Consider the following 23,189-nt stretch of genomic DNA (forward strand, 5'->3'; position numbering starts at 1 on the left):
AAAGAAAAATCCCCATTTTTTTTCCTGTTGACCCAGACAAAAGGATTTGGGCGTGGGGACAGAGGTGTTCAGTGTGACATTCCATATCATGCATCTGTTGTTTGTTTGAACATAAGGTTGTTAATCTCAGGTTTCCCATTAGTAAAATTGGGATGATAACACCTAACAAAGACTGGCACTTAGACAATGAGCTCTCAGCTGTGGCTGTCTTTGAATACATCACTTACGGATTAGGAGGACACTCAAGTATAGGCATCATTAATTTCTTACATGTATTTCTTACATGGAGCTGGACACTTTCCCATGAATTCTCCTTCCATCAAAAATAGAAATAATTCACTTAAAGGCCAATTCACTTCAGATTTTTAAATAAATATTGGAGGAATAGTCATTATTTTTGAGACCTGCTTAAAGTGCATATTTTTCTCCTTCTTTTTATAAATGAGACTGTTTCCAGATAATGGATGGCCTGGTAGTAACCAGTGTTGTATGACCAGGACAAGCATAGTTAATAAATCACAGTCTTCCTTCCTCATATATTGGGTTTGGTTTCAGAATGGCTCTCAGTAATTCATCCTGGAAATCAGTATTAAATGATCAAGATGTCACTTGTTATAAAAATTCTTCTACTTTAACATTATTAACCCAGGGCATTTTGAATAATTCACTAGTTCATCCCAATCTTTATTTATTCCAATATATATTACCTTCAAACATATCTCATTTGTCTTTTTGAAAATAAGAGCTCAAAAATTAGAACTCATAATAACAATACAATATTCATGGGTGCCATCAAATTGTTGGTGATTATAATATTATGAACTGACCTGAAGCAAATTGTTTTTATCATACTTGTAGATTCACATAATCACTGTTGTTCTTTCACCCTTTCCTTGGAAATCATGCAAAACCAAAGCTTTGTAACTGAATTCGTCTTTGCCGGGCTTTCACAGAATCCTACTGTTCAGAAAATAGTCTTTGTTGTGTTTTTGTTGGTCTACATTGCAACTATTGCAGGCAACATGCTGATTGTAGTGACCATCCTCTGTAGCCCTGCACTGCTGGGCTGCCCCATGTACTTCTTCTTGGCTGTCCTATCATTACAGGATGCATGCTTCTCCTCTTCCATCACACCAAAAATGATAGCAGACTCCCTATATAAGCAGAAAACCATTTCTTATAAAGGATGCATGATTCAACTTTTTTCTGAACACTTATTTGGTGGGGCAGAGATGATTATCCTCACAGCCATGGCCTATGACCGCTATGTGGCCATTTGCAAGCCTTTGCACTACTCTGCCATCATGAACTGGAGGCTCTGTGGCATTCTGGTGGGGGTGTCCTGGGCAGGGGGCTTCTTGCATTCCATCATACAGATTCTCTTTACTTTGCAGCTGCCCTTCTGTGGGCCTAATATCATTGATCATTTCATGTGTGAGTTGTACCCATTGTTGAAGCTGGCCTGTACTGATACTTACATCTTTGACCTTTTGGTGATCACCAAGAGTGGGTTAATCTGCATCATCAACTTTTGCTTGTTGCTGGTCTCCTATGGCGTCATCTTGTTCTCCCTGAGAAAACACAGTGCTGAGGGGCGGAGGAAAGCTCTGTCCACCTGTGGATCTCACATTGCTGTTATGGTTTTGTTCTTTGTCCCATGCATATTTATATATGCACGACCTTCATCTTCCTTTCCCTTTGACAAAGAAGTAGAGATAGGTTACACCATTCTGACTCCCTTGCTCAATCCTTTGGTTTATACATTGAGGAATAAGGAAGTGAAAAATGCCATTAAGAAAGTATGGAAGAGATTGGTGGTGGGTTTTACGGGAAAATAAAAGACAGAACTATGGAAAGCAGATGAGCCCCTGGTGATCAGCTGACCCTGCAATGTCAATAAAAAGCCAAGCCAGGGAAACATTATTTGCCAAAGGTAAGAATGTTATCAGCTTTGACTCTTGGCTCTATCACTAACAGTTATCAGATGTCCCAGAACAATGGGTGTCTTTGGTACTGCAGGATAATAGCAGAATGTTTTTAACTCTGCAAAGAATATTTATAGTTCTTTAACTTTTAGTGTACAAAAAAGCCTCTGACAATTTACAAGCCTGGAACAATTTACAATGTCCCTATAGTTTAACTTCCTGATTCTGAGACCCTATATAGTGAACTTGAGGAACTAGTTCTGGATCACTGTACCTCCATCAGAGCACAGCATCCCACCTGGCCCTAGCTTTTCCTGATGATATCTCTGTTTCTTCTATGTCTCTGTGTTTTTCTTCAACTCCAGTTACCCCTACTGAAGAATAATTTGTTGATGCTCTGCAGATCATGGTGCAGTTGCAAAAGTATAATGTAAAGAGTAAAACAGTTACTATTTATTTAGACAAAAAAATTGATCATATGTCCCTCTATAGAAGGACATTACATAATTCTAAGGAGAAGGGATTCGTGTGCTGGGAGTTAAAATTAATGTTTGCAATTTGAGATCACCCCTTCCCTCTTAGTTGGCAACTCCATACTCTTATTACATGTAAATTTAAGATAATTCAATTTTATACTTTTTGAAATGTATTTTTAAAAATGAAAGGAATTTACCCCATCAGAATGATTTCTACTCATATAAAGCACTGGAAAATAATTGTAGACGAAAACATTAGTGTTGGGGTTTGAGTGTGCAGAGTCAGTAAGAATGTTAATGTCTTGATTATCAAAATCATTTAAAACTTGAATGACTGCAAATAATTCATTTTGTTGGACAGATTGATAGTTTGTTATTTGAACCCAATATTGATTCTCTGTCCAATAAGCACTTTTAGTTTTTGATCCATCAGTAAACACAGTAACAACATTGTCTAAAGGATATTCACTAATAATATTATTGATTACAAATTGTTGACGTTTTAGCATGTCCCATAATTTGCCCTTGGGGAAATGATAGGAAATACCTCCGGTATATTCAGCCAACGCTATTTGTAGCATTTCAGTCATTTGTACCAATTTAGTCCATTGGTCTTTAGGTAATGGGGTATTTATGTGAGAAATGTCATTGCCCGTCAAAGTTATACTTCTCTGTCTTCCTTGTTCAATTAATAATGCGATCTGGTCAGCATATGGCATAATATTTTTGGAGAATCTATGCTTTGTATAAATCCATTCTAAAGGAAGCTCATGCTGTCCCAGAACTGCAGTAGGATATTGAAATGTATTTAAGATATAAAGAGAAATAGGGGCTTGCAAATCTATTCTCTGAAGGAATGCATTTTTAATGCATTTTCTACAAAGGTCAATTCATAAGAGGCTTCTTTAGTGATTATATGAGAGCTATTAAGTGCAGAATCTCCTTGTAACAATGAAAACAGATGACTTAATTGATAAGTAGGTATCCCCAAAGAAGGTCGTAACCAATTAATATCCCCTAATAATTTTTGAAAATCATTAAGTGTTTTTAAATTATCTCTCCTGATTGATAATTTTTGAGGAATTATCTTTTGTCTAGTAACTGTATATCCCAAGTAATTGATGACATCCTCCTTCTGTATCTTTTCAGGGGCAATTATTAACCCATAAGGTTGAAAATAAATTGGCAATTTTTGTAATAAGTCATCAAGTTCCTGTTTATCAGGTCCTGAAAAGAGAATATCATCCATATAATGAGAAATATATAACTGAGGCCAATTTTTACGGATAGGTTTTAATGCTGCATCGACATAAATTTGACACATCATAGGGGAATTCATCATTCCTTGGGGTAATACTTTCCATTGATACCGAAGATGAGGTCCTTTATGATTAATTTGTGGTAAAGAAAAAGCAAAACACTTACGATCAACAGGATGAACAGGAATGGTAAAGAAACAATCCTGTAAATCAATAACTACAATATGCCAATCTTTTGGTAACATAGCGGGAGAGGGGATTCCAGGTTGTAAAGCCCCCATGGGGTACATGGAATTATTCACTTCCCTTAAATCAGTTAATAATCTCCATTTACCAGACCTCTTTTTTATGACAAATATAGGTGAGTTCCATGGGGATGTAGAGAATTCAATATGACCTTGTTGTAATTGTTCCTTGACCAACAGGTGAGCAGCATCTAACTTTTCTTTTGTTAAGGGCCATTGTTCAATCCATAAAGGGTCCTCGGATTTCCACATAATTTTCAGTGGCTCCATCTAGAATTAGTTAAAATTGAATATAAGCTCCCCATTGTTCTAAAATATCCCTTCCAATTATATTAAGAGGAACTTCTAGAATGTAGGGTTTTAATACAGCTATTTGTCCGTCCTCTGATTGAATAGTTATATGGTTTAAAGCTTGGCCAATACTTCGGATGGGAGCCTAGCTAACTCCCTTAATGTGACAGGGTATAATTTGATACTGAAAATTAGACGGCCAATCTTGAGTTTTTATTATAGTAATATCAGATCCTGTATCAATTAAAGCACTAATCATTTTAGTCCCTTCCTTTACTTTTATCAGGGGTTGCATTTTAGTAATTTGTGTGGCCCAAAAAACACTTTGCATGTCAGTACTGCCAAATCCGCCCTGCCTCTGATTAGAGGAATCCCCTATGGGGAGGTAAGGTAATAAGAGAAGTTGGGCAATTCTTTCTCCTTTGGAAAAATGAACATCAGCAAGAGAAGACATTAAAATCTGAATTTCTCCTTCATAGTCTGAATCGATAATGCCTAAATGGACAGTAATACCTTTAGCATTAAGGCTGGAGTGTCCTGTGAGCAAAGCAAAAGTCCCTGGAGGTAATGGCCCAAATATTCCTGTAGGTATTCTTTTAGGCATAGCACCACCCTGGAGATCAAAATCACTTAAGGCTGGGATGTCCATGGCGGCACTATGTTGGGTTGCAGGTTGTAGGGAAAAGATTGTGGGTTGCCCCCGTTTATTTGTCCAGGGCCTGGGGTCCGGCCCGATGGACCGTTTCCCTGAACTGCAAGAGTGGCTGCATTTTTCGTTCTACGTTCTCGAGCCCAATGTTTACCCTTTTTGCATTTAGGACATATTCCAGGTCCCCTAGTTTCCTTATCATTCTTTAGCTTACAATTTTTCCTCAGATGTCCAGTCTGGCCACACCCAAAACACTTCATGCTAGCCAAATTTTGATTAGTATTCTGTAAAGCATGCCATGTAGAGGCCATGGTTTCAGCAAATAATTGCATCTTTCTCGATTCTGATGTTATATCTTTGTACACCTTTAAGTATGTATGAATATCTCCTGTATCTTTAATCGGTAAAATGGCTCGTCTACAATTTTCATTAGCATTTTTATAAGCCAGCAAACGTAGTAATTGTTGCCTGGCAGCCTCTCCTACCACAGTTCGTTCAATTGTCAATTTTAATCTAGATAAAAATTTTACATAAGGTTCATTGGGTTTTTGTGAAACTTTTGTCCATGAGCCATAATGTTCTCCAGTAGGTCTAATTTTGTCCCGAGCTTCTAAAGCTATTTCCTTCAATTGCTCATGAATCTCAGGAGGAATATTAATTTGATGTTGAATGTCATCATACATACCAGTGCCAGATAACATAGGGTATCCTATGGCATGAATAACAGGGTTTTGACTGTTACCATTTTCTCTAGCCTTAGTGGCACATCCTTCTAAAAACCACATGTGCCATTGAAGATATTCAGGTTCCTGTAGAAGAGCACGGCCCACAATCTTCCAATCCTCAGAAGCAAAATTATTATAATGAGTAGCAAAAGCATAAAGCAATGCTTTTACATAATGGGATTGAGGTCCATACATTGTCACTGCCTTTTTAAATCTGCTAATATGATCAATATCAATCCCCTCATACCGAGGTGGCTGTGCCATTCCATTAGCTGGATCAGGCCTGATTATAGGAAAAGCAAAGAAGGGAGTTTCGTCCTCATCATCAGAAGGTTCTGAGTCCATTTCCTGGACAGCCTTTAAAGAAGCTGCCAAAAAAGGATTGGTGGCCGGAGGGGCAGAGGGCCTGGTTCCCGATAAAGGCTTAGGGTCCATTTTAGCTTCTAATTTATTAAGACATCCCAGAACCTCCTCCATAACAAGTTTGAATTGCTCCAGAACGGAGCGATCATCGATGGTCGTTTTTACTTTCGTTTTCTTTTCTGTAGCATTACCAATTAAATCAGCAGAATTTTGTGAAGAATTATGAGTCAATTGTTGCGTATCTTTTACTACCTCTTCTTTTTCACTAATATCCAGAGGGAGATCTAGAATAGAGGGAGCCAGCTCCTTTTGTAAATTGCCAATCAACCTTTCTTCCTCCATTGCTTTAAACATTGTATATAAAATAGACCAGATAGACCAAAACTGAATTGGAATTTTTTCACCTTGCCTCATGGCCTTTTCAACATTGTGATGGACCGGTTTCCAATTATCTACATCCATATATCCTTCCTCCGGGAACCAGGGATTCCATTCTCTGACCACCTTAAGACACATCTCTATATCAGAATGGGAAATATTAATACCATAGACAGCAAGTGAATGCCTAAGAATACGTAAAAAAGGAGAAGATGAAGATTGTCCCATCACCCTGTAATATAAAGAAAAAGAACTTACCCTTCCTGTCAATCCAGCAGGGTCCCTGTTCGGGCGCCAATTGTGAACATCTAGAGCGTTCGGGTCCCTGGGTAAGGGTCGCGAAATAACCAGGACACAGGGGATGCAGAGCAAAGGCAGCAATTGCAACTGCATGCTGAGGTTTATTTGCAAGTTCCTTTTATCTACTTCTTCTAACAAAGCAAGCAATTCTTCAATATCACGTTGCCCACATTGCCCAAATATCATGCCTCAGTGGATACACAGAGCTAAATTCAGATTATTCCTGTTTATTTGATAACTACCCTCTTAAAGTTCTTTGTAGACATTATCTAATCCCCTGAGGATGCATTTGTTTCTTTAGAATGTACTGTTCCCAGGATAAGTATGCAGGAAGCTTCTTCCTCTTGGCCAAATCATGCAGAACTTGTGACTTGTGATAAGGGGAAGATAACTTTTCCTCCTCCTAACTGAGGTTTGCCTCAGCTGACCTAAATCACAACCACAGCTCTTGCAAAATGTCAGGCCTGAGGGAGCTAAACTCTGCACACTCAAACCCCAACACATTAGAAATCAATAAAAGAAACATAAGTTTTGATGTGGAAAGATACAATTTTCTAATACTAGAATCAATGATTTGAAGTAAAACATCAAGACTTAGGAAAATCAGAGTGAAGAGTTTTCAAGTCACCTGCATTTTTCCACTTCATCTTAAAGGTGGGTACATTCAAGTCTGTTATAATTTGAGTTATTTCTTGACTTTGAGAGCTAGAATCTGATTGGTCCAATCCTGCTTATTGGGGTTGTCCCCATGGGTCAGGTGACCCCTTTATATCAATCAGCTATGGGAAAGTAGGTGGGGCAATTCCAGGGTGGTTCAGCAATGAGAGTCTCTTATTGTAGTTCAAACAAACGTAACTCCCAAGATACCATAATATTAGCAATTCCAGGTGAAAGCTATAGGTGTCTAGTGAGCCCATTTTCTCCAAACTCCAACATAAGGAATAGAACCCAGAGAAACTAGGGAAACTAATTTTTTAAACAGCATTAATTGTAGTTTACTTGGTGATTTTCATTTGCTTGACTTAGTGTAACTAAGTGCAAATAATTAATTTGTGTATTTATTAATAAAGAGATCATTTAAATTTAGAAACCCATTTGCTGATCATTTCTAAGTTTTGTTAGTCACAGGTTGTCAAATGTCATGGGGGATAAATTTACTTCTAGTAAAATATTAAAGTTTCCCTTGGAAAATCAACACAGATGACATGCCAGTTGACTATCCCAAGGTCCTTATATATAGTTCATTTATCCTTAAGCAATAGGTCATGGAGTGTAGATCTACTAGATCATCTTCATTGCTTTATGAACTTGTGAAGTCAAGATTGGAAATGAAGCTACAAATAAAACAGTATTCTGGCCAGATTTCACTGATCAACACCAGTTCATGTCCGACACGTCATATTCACAAATTCAATTTGTTTTTCTTTTGTAATTTAATCTAATCCATTTTAATTTAATTTATTTTAATTGTTTTTTCTTTCATTGTGGACTGTCTAGATAGAAAAGGAGACCCAGAATAGCTAAATCAATCCTTACCAGAAAGAGTGAAGCAGGTAGCATCACTATACCAGATGTTAAACTATATTACAGAGCAATAGTAACAAAAACAGCATGATATTGGCACCAAAACAGATTAAACCAGATGTTAAACTATACTACAGAGTAATAGTAACAGAAACAACATGATATTGGCACCAAAATAGACCAATGGTACAGAATAGAGGACACAGAGGCTAACCCACAAAATTATAATTATTTTATATTAGATAGAGGCACCAAAAACATGCATTGGAGAAAAGATAGCTTCTTCAACAAATGATAATGGGAAAACTGGAAATCCATATGCAACAAAATTAAATTAAATCCTTTTCTCTCACCATGCACAAAACTCAACTCAAAGTGAATCAAGGACCTAGGAATTAAACTAAAGACTCTGTGTCTATTAAAAGAAAAAGTAGGACCTAACCTCCATCATGTGGGACTAGGCCCCAACTTCCTTAATAAGACTCCTATAGTGCAAGAATTAAAACCAAGAATAAATAAATAGGCTGGACTCAAACTAAAAAGTTTCTTCTCAGCAAAAGAAACAATCTCTGAGGTGAATAGAGAGACTACATCTTGGGAGAAAATCTTTACACCTCACACATCAGATAGAGCACTAATCTCTAGGGTATATAAAGAACTGAAAAAGCTAAGCAACTAAAAAACCAAATAACCCAATCAATAAATGGCCCAAGGACCTGAACAGACACTTCTCAGATTATAAGTTCAATCAATCAACAAATACATGAAAAATGTTCATCATCACTAGCAATTAGAGAAATGCAAATCAAAACGACTCTAAGATTTCATCTCACTCCAGTCAGAATGGCAGCTATTATGAAGACAAACAACAATAAATGTTTGCGAGGATGTGGGGAAAAGTTCCACTCATACACTGCTAGTGAGACTGAAAATTGGTACAGCCATTCTGGAAAGCAGTATGGAAATTCCTTGGAAAACTGGGAATGGAACCACCATTTGACCCAGCTATCCTTCTCCTTGGTCTATACCCAAAGGACTTAAAAACAGCATACTACAGGGACCCAGCCACATCAATGTTTATAGCAGCACAATTCACAATAGCTAAACTCTGGAACCAATCTAGATGCCCTTCAGTAGAGGAATGGATTAAAACAATGTGGTATATATACATAATGGAATATCACTCAGCAATAAAAGAGAAAAATCATGGCATTTGCAGGTAAATGGATGAAGTTGGATAAGATAATACTAAGTGAAGTTAGCCAATCCCTAAAATACAAATGCCGAATGTTTTCTCTGATATAAGGTGACTGACTCATAGTGGGGTAGGGAGGGGGAGCATAGGAGGAATAGATGAACTCTAGAGAGGGCAGAGGGTGGGAGGGGAAGAGAAGGGGCAGGGAGTTAGCAATGAAGGTAGAATGTGATGGACATCATTATCCAAAGAACATGTATGAAGACATAAATTGGTGTGAACATACTTTAATATACAAACAGAGATATGAAAAATTGTTCTCTATATGTATAATAAGAATTGTAATCCATTCCACTATCAGGTATTTAAAAAATAAAATCAACTAAAAATGAAAACAAAAAAGAAAAGAGAAATACCACTTGTTCAGTAGAGGAATGAACAATTATGAAAGACATATACCCAACATTTGTCATTCCCACTAATTTGGAAAACAGAATTATTCAATGTTATGCTGAAAAGCACGGTTGCTTTAACTTTCCATTTTCTTTTCTATGTAGATTAGTTTAGACCTGATGATGTTTTTAGCTTTTATGCAATATAACTGTTGTGCTATACAAAGTTCATGTGTTACAGTTTTTGTAGTTATTCAAAGAGTTTTCAGAAATATTATGTTAATATAAAAAGTGTGAAGGAGTAAAATATCTCTAGATATCTCAAAGATGACAATACAGAAGAAGACTGCAACTTAAAATTTATTCAGAAATAACATTTTGTGGAATCACAACTCAGATATGTTCTTGTCTTTGTTTACCAAACTACTCTGTCTCTCCAATGGAACATGGCTCACTTTTACACTGTGGGCTTCACCCTGTCTGATTCCCAGATTACCTTTCTTCTCTGTCTCTTAGGAAACATGCTATTGTTTTTCCTTTGGCTCTGACTCCTCCCCTATCATTTAATCATTTAAATATTTTCCTCATTATTATTTTTCAACTATACATGTACAGTGTTGAGCCATTCTAGAGATTGCATTTTTTTTTTTTTTTATTAATCAAGAAACTTTGTGAAAATGCTAGTGGTTTGCTCTGGTAATCTGCTATGAAGCAAAACGTTTTTTCACATAATTCCTAATGTTAATAGACAATTTCAATAAATGTTATTTTACCATTCTCTTGAAAATGATGAAAAATCAAACTTTCATAACAGAACTCATTCTTTTGGGGCTTTCACAGAATTCTACTGTTGTGTTTTTGTTAGTCTACATTGCAACTATTGGGGGCAATATGCTGATTGTAGTGATCATCCTCTGTAGCCCTGCACCACAGAGCTCCTCAATGTACTTCTTGGCAGTCCCATCCTTCCCGGATGCATGCTGCTCTTCACCTGTCATAATAAAAACGGTTGTGTATTTACTGTATGAGAGGAAAACCAACTTTTATGAAGAATGCATGATGGAACTGTTTGCTGAAATCATATTTCCTGGGGTGGAGTTGATTATCCTCATGGCCATGGCCTATGAATGCTATGTGGCCATTTGCAAGCCCTTGCACTACTCTTCCATCATGAACAGGAGGCTCTGTGGCATTCTAGTGAGTGTGGACTGGAGAGGGGGCTTCTTGCATTCCATGATACAGATTCTCTTTACTTTCCAGCTGCCCTTATGTGGCCCCAATATTATTGATCATTTTATGTGACATGTACCCACTACTGGAATTAGCCTGCACTGACACACATCATTGGTGATCGCCAACAGTGAATCTCTGCATGACAATTTTCTCCTTATTTCTTGTCTCCCATGCTGTCATCTTGCATCCTATGAGTACCCTAATTTCTGAAGGGTGGTGGATAACTCTGTCCACCTGTGGATCTCACATTGCTATTGTGGTTTTGTTCTTTGTTCAATGCATATTTACATATGCAAGACCTCCTTCTGCCTTCCCCTTTGACAAAACTGTGGTGATATTTTACATCATGCTCACATCCTTCCTAAATCCTTTGATTTGTATTTGGAGGAATAAGAAAGTGAAAAATGCAATGAGAAAAGTGGGGAAGATATTGAAGATAATTTCCAGTGGAATTAAAATATTAGACTTTATAAAAAGTATAAAAAGTAAAGAAATAAAAATGATATTAGACCCAAACATTATGGGCTACTAATTATCTGTGAAGTGAAACATCAATTCTATACAAACTGCAATATTCTTGGGGTCAGAGATGGAATGTTCACCTTCACATCAGTCATCTACTCTGAGTTGGCAATTCAATATGTGTGTGTGTGTGTGTGTGTATTATTGGGGGGGGGGTTCTGGGAAGTGAACTCAAGGGCACACATTAACTTTCCCAGCCCCATTTTATATTTTTTTAGAGATAAGTCTCACTGACTGCCTTAGCTACTCACTTTTGCTGAGGCTGACTTTGTTTTTAAGACCCTCCTGCCTCAGCCTCACTAGCTGCTGGGATTATAGGCATGCACCACTATGCCTGTCCTCGTTTTCCTTAATAAGAAGGAAAGAAGAAAGACAGAAGGGAAAATAAGAGTGAATTTTGCCAACAACAATATATCCCAATCTTATAAGTTGGGTTTTATGGCCTCTGGCTAGGAGGAAAACTTGCTTTTCCAAGCTTTTCTACACTGATGTTGAAATTTGGCTAATGAGATATTTATATTGATCTTCAGTTTGTCTCAGAAAGCATTTTCTTTCTCATTTCCATTAATATTTGATTTTCTCTATTCTCAAATGCCCTCACTCCTCTGATTTTCCTATCTCAGAATCACAAATTTGCTCAAAAGCAAAGATCTATTTTATTCCTATTTTCTCTCCTTCTGGGCCACATGTATTAAAAGACAATATGTACTTTTATTATTTTAATTTTTACATTTATTAAAATTATAGGGAGTGGTCATATATAGAGTCTTTTTCACCATAAAACACCAGTGGGGTCTGTAGTGCTTATATAATTTCAGTTATTCAGCAAAGGAACTTCATATTTTAAAGCATTTATGCAGCTTTACTGTAGGTAAATTAATAAATGGATTTTTAACAATGAAAACAGCCTCATGGAAAGCCAATACTAAACAACATAATGAAAGCAATCATTTCATTTGCTTATACACATAACTAAATCATCTGTATTTTTGTTGGTATTGAACTGTATAACCTTTAAAGCAACCCTAAAACAGTAGAATTTTTATTATTTCTGTGTCACGTGTGAAAATCAAGGAATATATGTTAATTTCTAACCACTGTTGGACAGTGGGTGGGGTTTGAGACTAGGCAGTGTGATCTCACACAATGCACTGGTCTCTCACAAGGGTCTAACTCTAGATTCATTTGCATATCTAAGAATGAAGATTGGAATATGAATCTCTTTGATTATATTTTATTGATTTATATCATTTTATGTTCTTCATTGGATGATCTATCCTCCCTGATGTTAGCAGTGTTTGGAGAGCAGGGAAGTGGACAATGTCAAAGGACTTCACATTTCAGGAGTGCAGTGATTATGGCCAATTTCAATGGAAGACACAGTTAGAAGATGCATTCCTCTATATTTGTACTATAAAACTCCAGTCAATTTAACATAATGTTGAAAGGAATCATTGCTCCCATTTTCTTTTGTACTCTAGTCATTATCATATGTGTTTGTGTCTGTAACTCTTATTAAGCATCTTTGAGAGAGTCATCAAAAGTCAGTGAACATATGCAGCTAAATAAGTAACACTGATTGATGAGTAAATAGATCCTGAATTATCAGAAACATCACATCAACATGAACAAGCTCTACAAAGAAGATCAAAAAAATGACTCCTGTACCTGGTATGTAGTCTTTCAAACATGCTGACTATATAAACAGGATATCTGTGACTGACTGGCTATAGATGAGCCACTGATTTGAGAGATAATTTTTGATCAATTAATATTTCAGTACTTCTCCCGCAAAGACAATCAAGTTTTCCCAAAGATTGATAAGACAACTCCAAACTTTATATAGATATTAGCCTGTATTTGAATAATAGCCTTATTAAAAAATGTGTGAATATAAATGGAGGTCTGGATCTCTTGTATCAAAATCGACATAAAGCTTTGGCTTATGAAGTTTTGCTATAAACTGAATAAAGTAATAAGGTATTCAGAACACAGAAAAATTTGCCCAGGAGGCCACGTGTTTTGTTTGACTCTCTCACTATGACCAAAAGACCTAATAAGACAACTTAGAAGAGAAGAAGTTTGTTCTGGTTCATGGTTACAGAGGTGTATTCTATAAGCCTGAGATGAAGCAGGATATCATGGTGTAGGAACATGACAGAGGAAAGCAGCTCAGGACATGGCAACCAGGAAGAAGAACTCAACAGGGACAAAATAGAAACCACAAAGTTATATTTCCAGTGACCTATTTCCTCCAGTCACACCTACCTACCTATAGTTTTCACCAGGTTAATCACTCAGTGAACTAATCCACTGATTAGTTTCCATCTCTCATGATCTAATGACTGTATGTGTGAAAATTCTTGCATTGTCTCACCCATGAACTTTTGAGGGACAACTCATACCTAAACCATAACACCATCTTTTTAGAAAATTGCCAGAAGTTCTGATATTTAACAATGATAAAGATGGAACATTTGATCAGTGGGAACTTGTACATTGTTGGTAAAATTCTGGAAAATTAAATTGATAGTTCCTCTCCCAGTATGTTACATCTCCTTGGCTAAGACTCCCTCTGTCTCTCTTTTTCTAATTCCTGATTCAAATTCAAGGGGAAATCAGTGCATTGTTTTCACATTTGCAAAATAACAGTTTAGTTATGTTAACTGTTCTACTTCATCTGCACAATATTACTCACATGTTATTGCACATTTTCTCTAACAGAAGCAAATAAATAATAATGAAAGATTAAACAAATCAGGATGGAGGATAAGAAGTTGGTAAGAATGGTATTAAATGAGAACAAGGATTGCAGAATATACTGATAGAGCTTAATTGCTGAATGTCAGGTGATTATTCTGTGTCAGATGACACATGTAAATTTTTAATTAAGAGAAAATAACCTTCTCTTAAATCCATAGACTATGGAAGTGATGGTCCTTTAGGGTGGTCAACTTTTCTCATGAATCACTTAAATTTTACACATTTTGTGGAGTGTGTAATTAATTATAAAATAGTTATAATGCAATAGTTTCTCTTCCTATCCAGTGACACAGGCACCACTCTACCAATTAACCATGCCCTATCTGTCTTCCCACTCCACTTTTCCAAACCTCTAAGAACCAAAATTTTACACTGTTTCTTTGAGACCTACTTTTTAAACTTCTGTGTGTAATTGACATCTGTCTTTCTATGTGACTTATTTCAAGTGCATATTATTGTACTAACTCTCAGAGAGTATGTTTTTCTAAGATTATTCTCATTTATCATTTGCTTGCTAATGTTTGTACCAGTCTAATGTTTTAGATTAAAGTGGTTTTATCAAATGCTTTAGAAAGAATACCAATATATTAATGTGGAAATGTCTAAGTTTTGCAGGACAATTCACAAATTCATTGATACAGAATGTAACATGCACTATGTCCACAACAACACACTACTAAAAATCTCAGGGAAATGCATTAAGGCTAAAAAAGAATGACTAAGCCACAGAATGGAGTCATTGGATTTTCTTTCTGTTTAATTGTTCTTATGTGCATTTGATATCATAAATAGCATAAGCTTCTTGTCTCAGATTTGTTCAGAAAAATATAAGTGGCTAAGCTTTGAACTGCTTTAACATTTGCTGTTGTGGGCTTTGTACCTTATATTGAGCTAAACCATTAATATAACAGAAAAGAAGTCTCAGGTATTCATTTGGAGCAACCAATGAAAACTCACAAAATATTTTCTTAAATTCTAGAAGCATATTGTGTGTGTGTGTGTATACACACATATTTGTATATGTAGATATCCTTCTGAAATATATTTTATACATATGTAAAATTAGACATTTAGCAAAAGCATCATAGAAATATCAAGGTTCAAAAAATATATGAAATCTGAGGGAATTTATTGCTGAAAATTGGTCTGAATCAAAAATAGTTAATTTAAATAAGTACAGAGAAAGTAAATTAAATATAACTTTATTGTTTTAATTTGCAATAACAATATTTAGAAACAATCTATGCAAATATAACTGATATGACTGATAGGCACATATAGGTGCACATAAATATATCTGAAAGTTACTGCCTGAGATATGATCATAAAATACTGAGAGCTTTACTTCTAAGCCCTTATTTAGTTTTGAAATTTTTGTATATGTTTGAAAGTTAATCAAGAAACTGTATCTCTTTACAACGGTGCTAATATTGTGCAACACAATTAATAGGAAGTATAAAGAGGTCAGTGTGCATAGTTGCACAAAGGCAAGCAAATTCCTCAAGGTCACCATCCCAGGAAATGCTCCCATGCTCCCAATTCATGCTGTGAATGGGCCTGAACAATCTCAGTTACAGCTTTATCATTATTTGAGGATATGGTAACTACAAAGGGAAGACCACAGAATGTTCTAGGACAAATACAGATACATTAAACTTTTACCTGTAGGAGAATGTTAATATAAAATGGATATCAGTAAATGCATAAAGGGTGGGGAGGGTTGGCCTACAGTAGGGGCATTAATGAAATTGTTACAGTGGGTCACAATTTTAATTTAAGATTCCTATTTATGCTAGTGTTTTGCTTCCACCTTTGCAAATGAATGTTCCTTAATCCTTATATCCTCTCTCTGAATTGTTCAGTTTATGGAGTGTTTTGAGCTGTTTATAAATTATGTTCAATTATAAATATCATCACAATAGTAAGCAGTTATTTATTTTATAAATTAAAGTCTCATTTAAAAATTTTCTCTTCTGGAGGGTAAAATTATATTTTATATGTCAACATAAATGGGGGGAGGTACTAGTAAACATTTCCTGTTTCACCCTTGACTTATTGCAAAATGTTTCATTACCAATTTCCTTATATCATTGAGTATTGTTTCATCCATTACATCATATGAGTGCAATGTTCTGATTTACAGAATAATCTTTCTCATTGAATATTTTAGGTAGGTTTCTGTTTCATATAATACTGCAACATTTTCCATTATAAAATGTCCCCATGTCATTTCACCTTCATAATACATTTTTATATGTTGTATAATTAGTAGAAAGGATATAAACATGGTTATGATTCTGGATGTATCTACCAATATGTTTTTAAAATAATGGCATGAATGAAGTTGTTTTATTGCAATTTTAGTAGGGCTAGATCTTAAAAAAATAGCATAACTTCAAAAGACATTCTTGTGATGCAAACTTTAACTTCACCTTGTGTACCTGCTTCTTATAAACCGTGGCATCAGAATTTATTATATTCCATTTTAATTCGACTGTGCACAGCATGAAATATTGCTTTCTGTTTGATCCTATGGTCAGGCAGCTTGAGGCACAGCACAGGGCTATGTTTATTGGTTCATCAGTATCACACAATGAGGCTAGAATTGTAGATCTCTGGTAGCAGAGATTGATTATTATTTTTCTTTCTGCTTAAATGTTTATTTGGAGTAATTTTAGTTTAACCAAAAAGTGGCATAAATATAGAAAATACATGGAGAATAGTCAATTTCCCTTGATATTAGAACCTTACCTTATAATGGGTACATTTGTCAATGTATAAAATGAACACAGCTACATTATTCTAAGTAAACACCAGATTTTATTCATATTTCACTACTTTTGCTACTATTTTCCCTTTGATGGAGTAGGATTCAATCCATGAAAACTCTTATTTAAGATAACACGAGTTAAAAGTTTTACAGTTCTAAACATTGTGTTCATAATTCATGGGGCACAACATAGTCTCCTTTGTCAGTTTTAGTACTACTTTTTGGAATTACTGTAATCAGGAAAAGAAGGAATTGATATTGTTTATATCCAACAACATTTTAATTATGCAATAATATTGCTTTTAGATCACCCAGAAAAAGGAAGTGGAGAGATAATATTTCTGTAATTATCAGATTAATTTAGGACCCCATCTTCAACTTCCCACTCTATTTGATTCACAATGAAGCAATCTAGGGAAGGAACAGGTACAGGTGGGTCTGAATCCATGATACTTATTCAGGAGCTGCTAGAACATTTGAAAGTGTAGTACATTTAAAAGTACTATTTATTCTCTGGTGATGATCATCAGTATTTTTATGTTTATGACCCATATGATTTCCATGAGAAACCTATTGATGGACATTCTTATTTAACATTTGCCGCAGTCCGGCTGGCTGCAGCAAAATAACCGGGGGGTGACGAATAACTTGTGTACGTTGATACAGCAGGAGTGGGAGCCGTTTATTGCAGGACAGGAGCAGTATTTATACATTCCACAGAGCTTATCTAATTAGCATAAACTAGATACATCAGTCAACCAATAAGGAATCTCCACACTTAATGGCTTGCTTTTGTTACTTCTCAAACCACACCCTCTGGCATTTTGCCAGGCACCATCCAGACTTGTTTACGAACTCTAACATTCCCCTGGCAAAATGCCAGGTGTTATTTTGACTTGTTTACAGACTCTGACATTTCCCCCTTTTGTTTAATTTAAATAACGACCATAGTGGTTTTTACAGAAACACCATAAGTAACCTGCTACAAACAGAAAGGGAGGATACAAAATGCCACAATACCAAGCCACTTGATGGCTCCATGCAAGAAGCCCTTGGAAAAATTATACCAGCAATGACACTGTTAGCAAAGATACCGAGTTACAATTTGTTATAGATTACAGTTTGTTGTCTCAGTCCAGGTGAAGCAGTGTCTCAATAGATTAACTCACAGTCCCGGTAAATCACAGTCCAGGTAAGTTCTGCAGGCAGCTAGCTTAAATCACAGTCCAGGTAAGTTCTGCAGGCAGCTAGCTTAATCCGAAGTCTCGTCCGGTTCTCAGCTGAAATCTCAGTCTGGTTCTCAGCAACACGGGAAATTTTTCCATCCTCGTCCTCACCGGCACTGGGACGAAGGCAGGAACTCTTGCAAAGATGCTAAAGAAAATCCTGTAGCATTCCACTAAGAAAACAACCTTCTGAACAATTTAGTACATTATCTCAAGGTTTTTTTACATTTGAAATAAGCCTTAATAGTGCTTATTACTCATTAGCTTCCAGGTGTGGGAGAACCATTGTAGTTAATTGGCATTGAAAATGACCAAACATCAGCTGTAGCATCCTGGGCAGCCCCAGATGGCCCTGGGGAGTGTCCCGGACTCAAACTGCTACTGGGCACAGGGAGCAAGAGCCTGCGAGACTGTGCCTCCAGGTCAGGTCTAGATTTGGGCTAGCAGCAGTGGAAGAGCCAGCTCCCCGGCCAGGAGGCAGGGAAGGGCCAGTCGCCGCCGCCTCTTGGAAAATCCTTGCTGCGCTGTGACCGGCTTGCACACTCGGCAGCCGCCTCTCCGCTTCACGCACCCTCAGGTAACGAAAAGTATTTAGTAATAGCCTTTTGCTGCAACTTTTTTCCTGATAATCCTTCTTCTTCTGAACTTTCTTTTTCTTTCTGACTAGAGTTCCTGGGCTTTTATCAACACATGCCCTAACTATTCTTGGTTCCACTGGGGTGCCTTCTTCCCTTAGTAATTTACTTCTCACCCCTTCCATATTTTCATCACAAAGACAATACAGTACACTGAGACAAAACAAGACACAAACATACTGTATCAATCTTCTCCATTTTCTCGAAATGGTCATTTTTCCTCTCGCCCTATCTGCCTAGGGACGAGCAGATTTGCTCCCGTCCTATCTATGGACGGGCAGCTTTTTTTCGTCACTTACCCCCGAGTGTCCCGGGGCTCCCCGTAACAGGCCACCATCTGCCGCAGTCCGGCTGGCTGCAGCAAAATAACCGGGGGGTGACGAATAACTTGTGTACGTTGATACAGCAGGAGTGGGAGCCGTTTATTGCAGGACAGGAGCAGTATTTATACATTCCACAGAGCTTATCTAATTAGCATAAACTAGATACATCAGTCAACCAATAAGGAATCTCCACACTTAATGGCTTGCTTTTGTTACTTCTCAAACCACACCCTCTGGCATTTTGCCAGGCACCATCCAGACTTGTTTACGAACTCTAACATTCCCCTGGCAAAATGCCAGGTGTTATTTTGACTTGTTTACAGACTCTGACAAACATTAAGCAGAAATATAACCTGAGGTTTACAGAATTTTAAGGATTTTAAGTAGCCCGGTCCTTGTCATAGAACAAATAAAGAGATGAGGATTTGAACCCAGGTCTACACAAGTCTGGTGTTTATGTTCTCACTCATTTCCTTTGTTTTTCTTTCCTGCTTTGGTCCTAGGCTATGGTGAACACTGCTGGATCGTATATTGCTACTTTTTATTCTGTAATCAGTGGTTTCCAACTGATCTAATGAGCTTTCAGAGTTTCTTTAATATTAACGTGTTTTCTTGTAAATGGCTATGGAGTTCAAAGTACAGACATTGGCCAGGAATAACCTGTGAACAAATTGGAAATGATTATTTCAAGGTAAGGGAACCAATAAATATTAATTTACAGAAATATGTATTACTTAATTATAAAAGTTTTAAGTTGTTTCTGCTTGTTGTAAATGGAAGTCATGAAACTCAGTATATTTTTATACCCACATAAAACCCATTATTTAGTGATTTTTCAGTTCATACACATACATACACACAGAGTGGAATGAAACCTAATTAATTTTTCTATATTCTTATATGAATACATCATAATGAACTCTACCATCATGTACTCCCATAAGAATGGGGTCATGATTAGTATAAGTCATATTCCATGCTTATGTAATTCTAGCAAAATGAATTTTACTGTCATGTATCAGTAAAAAGAACCAATAAAATTTCATATATATGTATATATAAACACATATGTCATAAAATTTATATGGACATACACATATGCTGTTTCACTAATCATATGGTTTAACATATAGGTGAAGACACATCATTATCTGAAGCTGTGTCTGTCTGTGAACTGTGATGTCAAGATTTCAAGTAATTTTCTGGTTGCTATGTGGAGGAGTTTCTGCAGGCAAGGCTGCTGACTTTGTTAAGTGAGCACATAATAACTACCATTGGTAAGGGTTCATCATCATAACCAACATTTCCATACTTTCATATTTGACCCTCATTATAACCCTGGGAGATGAGCAGCTAAAATATAAATGAATATTTCTGCCTGACAAGAAAGTCTCATCAATTTGAAATATTTATCTTGAGATATATCAGATCAGAGTGGATCATGTTGTTGTAAGATTAGCAAATGATTAAGCCTCTCAGCTGACATGTTCTCTTCCTTATCTATGTAGTTGTTGCTAAGATGCATGTTGAGGAAGTTGGCCATACATTCTCATTCCTCATCATTTTTTGGGTTTCCTTCATCATGATGCCTCATTCAAACATGAACAAAGAATCAGAGGCTTTACACTGGGAAGATTATCCTGTACTGAAGTACTTGCTGGAAAAGAAAAATCCCCATCCTTGTCCTGTTGATTCCAGGGAAAGGACTTGGGTGTCGGGACAGAGGTGCTGTGTGTCACATTCCCTATCAATCATGTGTTATTTGCTTGAAAATAGGTTGTTAAGCTTGGGTTTCCCATTAGTAAATTTGGGATGATGACACCTAAAAAAGACCTTTATCTAGATATTGAACCTAAGCCATGACTGGCCTTGAATACATCACTTAGGGACACTGACGACACCCAGTGGTAGGCATCATTATTTACATTAACTTCTATTCTTATTTTTAAATGATGAATTAAAAAATTCAACAAAACCTATACTTGTTCCATGGTTATTATGGAAATGTTACTTTACCATGAATCCTCCTCTCAAAAAATAAAAAGAATGAAATTTATTGAAAGGAAAATTCACTTCAGATTTTTTAAGAAAAATTGGAGAAGTAGTCATTATTTTTGAAGTTTCTTAAAGTGCATGTTTTTCACTTCTTTTTTATAGATGAGAGTGTTTCCACATAATGGATGACCTAGTTGTAACCACTGTTGTATGACAAAACAAGAATAGTTAATAAATCACAGTTCTCCTTCTCTCATATCTTGGCTTCAGTTTCAGAATGGTTCTCAATAACTCATCTGGAAGTCACTAAAGATGGCACTTGTTATAAAAATTACTCTTCTTTAATACCCATGAATGCTTTTCTTTCCCTTATTAAAATGCTGGCATTTTGAAGTATTCAGTAGCTCATTCCAACCTTTGTTTTTAAAAATTCTGACTACTACTTTGAAACATATCTAATTTTGTGTTTTTAAATAAATAACTGCATAAGTAGCACTCATAGTAAACAATACAACTTTCATTGGAGCCATCAACTTGTTGGTGATTGCAATATTATGAACTGATCTGAAGCAAATTATTTTTTATCATATGAGCAGATTTATATGCTCACTGCTGTACTTTCATCCTTTTCCTTGGAAATCATTCAAAACCAGAGCTTCATAACTGAATTTGTCTTTGTGGGACTTTCACAGAATCCTACTGTTGAGAAAATAGTATTTGTTGTGTTTTTGTTGGTCTACATTGCAACTATTGTAGGCAACATATGGATTGTAGTGACCATCCTCTGTAGCCCTGCATTGCTGGACTCCCCCCAGGTACTTCTTCTTGGCTGTCTTATCATCTGTGGATGCCTGCATCTCCTCTGCCATTACATCAAAGATGACTGCAGACTCCCTGTGTGAAAGGAAAGCCATCTCCTTTAAAAGATGCATGATTCAATTTTGCTGGATACTTCCTTGGTGGAACAGAGATGATTGTCCTCATAGCCATGGCATATGACCACTATGTGGCCATTTGCAAGCCCTTTCACTACTCTGCTATCATGAATTGGAGGTTCTATGCCATTCTGGTGTGGGTGGCCTGGACATGGGGTTTCTTGCATTCCATCATACAAGTCTTCTTTACCTTCCAGCTGCCCTTCTGTGGGCCAAATGTCATTGATCATTTCATGTATGAGATGCATCCATTAATGAAGCTGCCCTGCACTGACTCTCACATCTTTGGCCTTCTGGTGATTGCCAAGAGTGGGTTAATCTGCATCAGAAAATTCTGCTTGTTGCTTGTCTCCCATGGTGTCATTTTGTTCTCCTCGAGAAAACACAGTGCTGAGGGGTGGAGGAAAGCTCTGTCCACCTGTGGACCTCACATTACTGTTGTGGTTTTGTTATTTGTCCTGTGAATATTATATACGCACAACATTTTTCATCTTCCTTTCTCTTTGACAAAGAAGTTGAAATATTTTACACCATGCTAACCCCATTGCTTAATCTTTTAATTTATATTTTGAGGAATAAAGAAGTGAGTAATTCCATGAGGAAAGTGTCAAAGAGATTAGTGGTGGTTTTAAGGGAAAATAAAATATTATAGAACCAAACGTATAATGTAAGGAGTAAAAAAAGTTAGCAATTATTTAGATAAACATTTATCAGATGTCTTATCATGGGAAGAGATATAATAATTCTAAGCAGAAGATATTAATGTGCTGGGAAGTTAGAGTTTCTGTTTTCAATGTGAGATCACCCCTTTCCTCAGTGCTGACACCTCACTATTGTTACATGTAAAGATAGTTCAATTGTTTTACTTCCTGAAATTTATTTAAAAAAAAATAGAATGGATTTAACCCATAAGAATGACTTCCAGGGTCTGGTTTGTGGCTCATTGGTAGAGTACTTGCCTAGCACATGTGAAGCACTGGATTTGATCCCCAGAATCACATAAAATAAATAAATAAAGGTATTGTGGCCATCTATAACTAAAAAAACAAAAAAATAAATAAATGA

General features: G+C 36.4%; 2 protein-coding genes and 2 pseudogenes across 2 annotated transcripts; 3 read left to right on the forward strand and 1 right to left on the reverse strand.

Annotated features, from left to right (window-relative positions):
• The first annotated feature begins 893 nt into the window (after window positions 1-893).
• On the forward strand, window positions 894-1,838 carry LOC124078357 (olfactory receptor 4C15-like). The gene has a single exon (XM_046423109.1). It carries the CDS (start codon window positions 903-905, stop codon window positions 1,836-1,838), a length of 936 nt encoding a protein of 311 aa, XP_046279065.1. The 5' UTR covers window positions 894-902.
• A 2,988-nt stretch (window positions 1,839-4,826) lies between these two features.
• On the reverse strand, window positions 4,827-6,275 carry LOC124078347 (endogenous retrovirus group K member 8 Gag polyprotein-like). Its single transcript, XM_046423098.1, has one exon. The coding sequence runs from the start codon at window positions 6,273-6,275 to the stop codon at window positions 4,827-4,829; it is 1,449 nt and encodes a 482-aa protein (XP_046279054.1).
• A 4,236-nt stretch (window positions 6,276-10,511) lies between these two features.
• On the forward strand, window positions 10,512-11,487 carry LOC124078348 (olfactory receptor 4C15-like; annotated as a pseudogene).
• A 10,304-nt stretch (window positions 11,488-21,791) lies between these two features.
• Window positions 21,792-22,776, forward strand: LOC124078349 (olfactory receptor 4C15-like; annotated as a pseudogene).
• Window positions 22,777-23,189: the final 413 nt, after the last annotated feature.

Source organism: Marmota monax, unplaced genomic scaffold (genome assembly GCF_021218885.2).
Source record: "Marmota monax isolate L192 unplaced genomic scaffold, Marmota_monax_Labrador192_F-V1.1 WCK01_AAM20220418_F8-fsc00441, whole genome shotgun sequence".
Lineage (NCBI taxonomy): Eukaryota > Metazoa > Chordata > Mammalia > Rodentia > Sciuridae > Marmota > Marmota monax.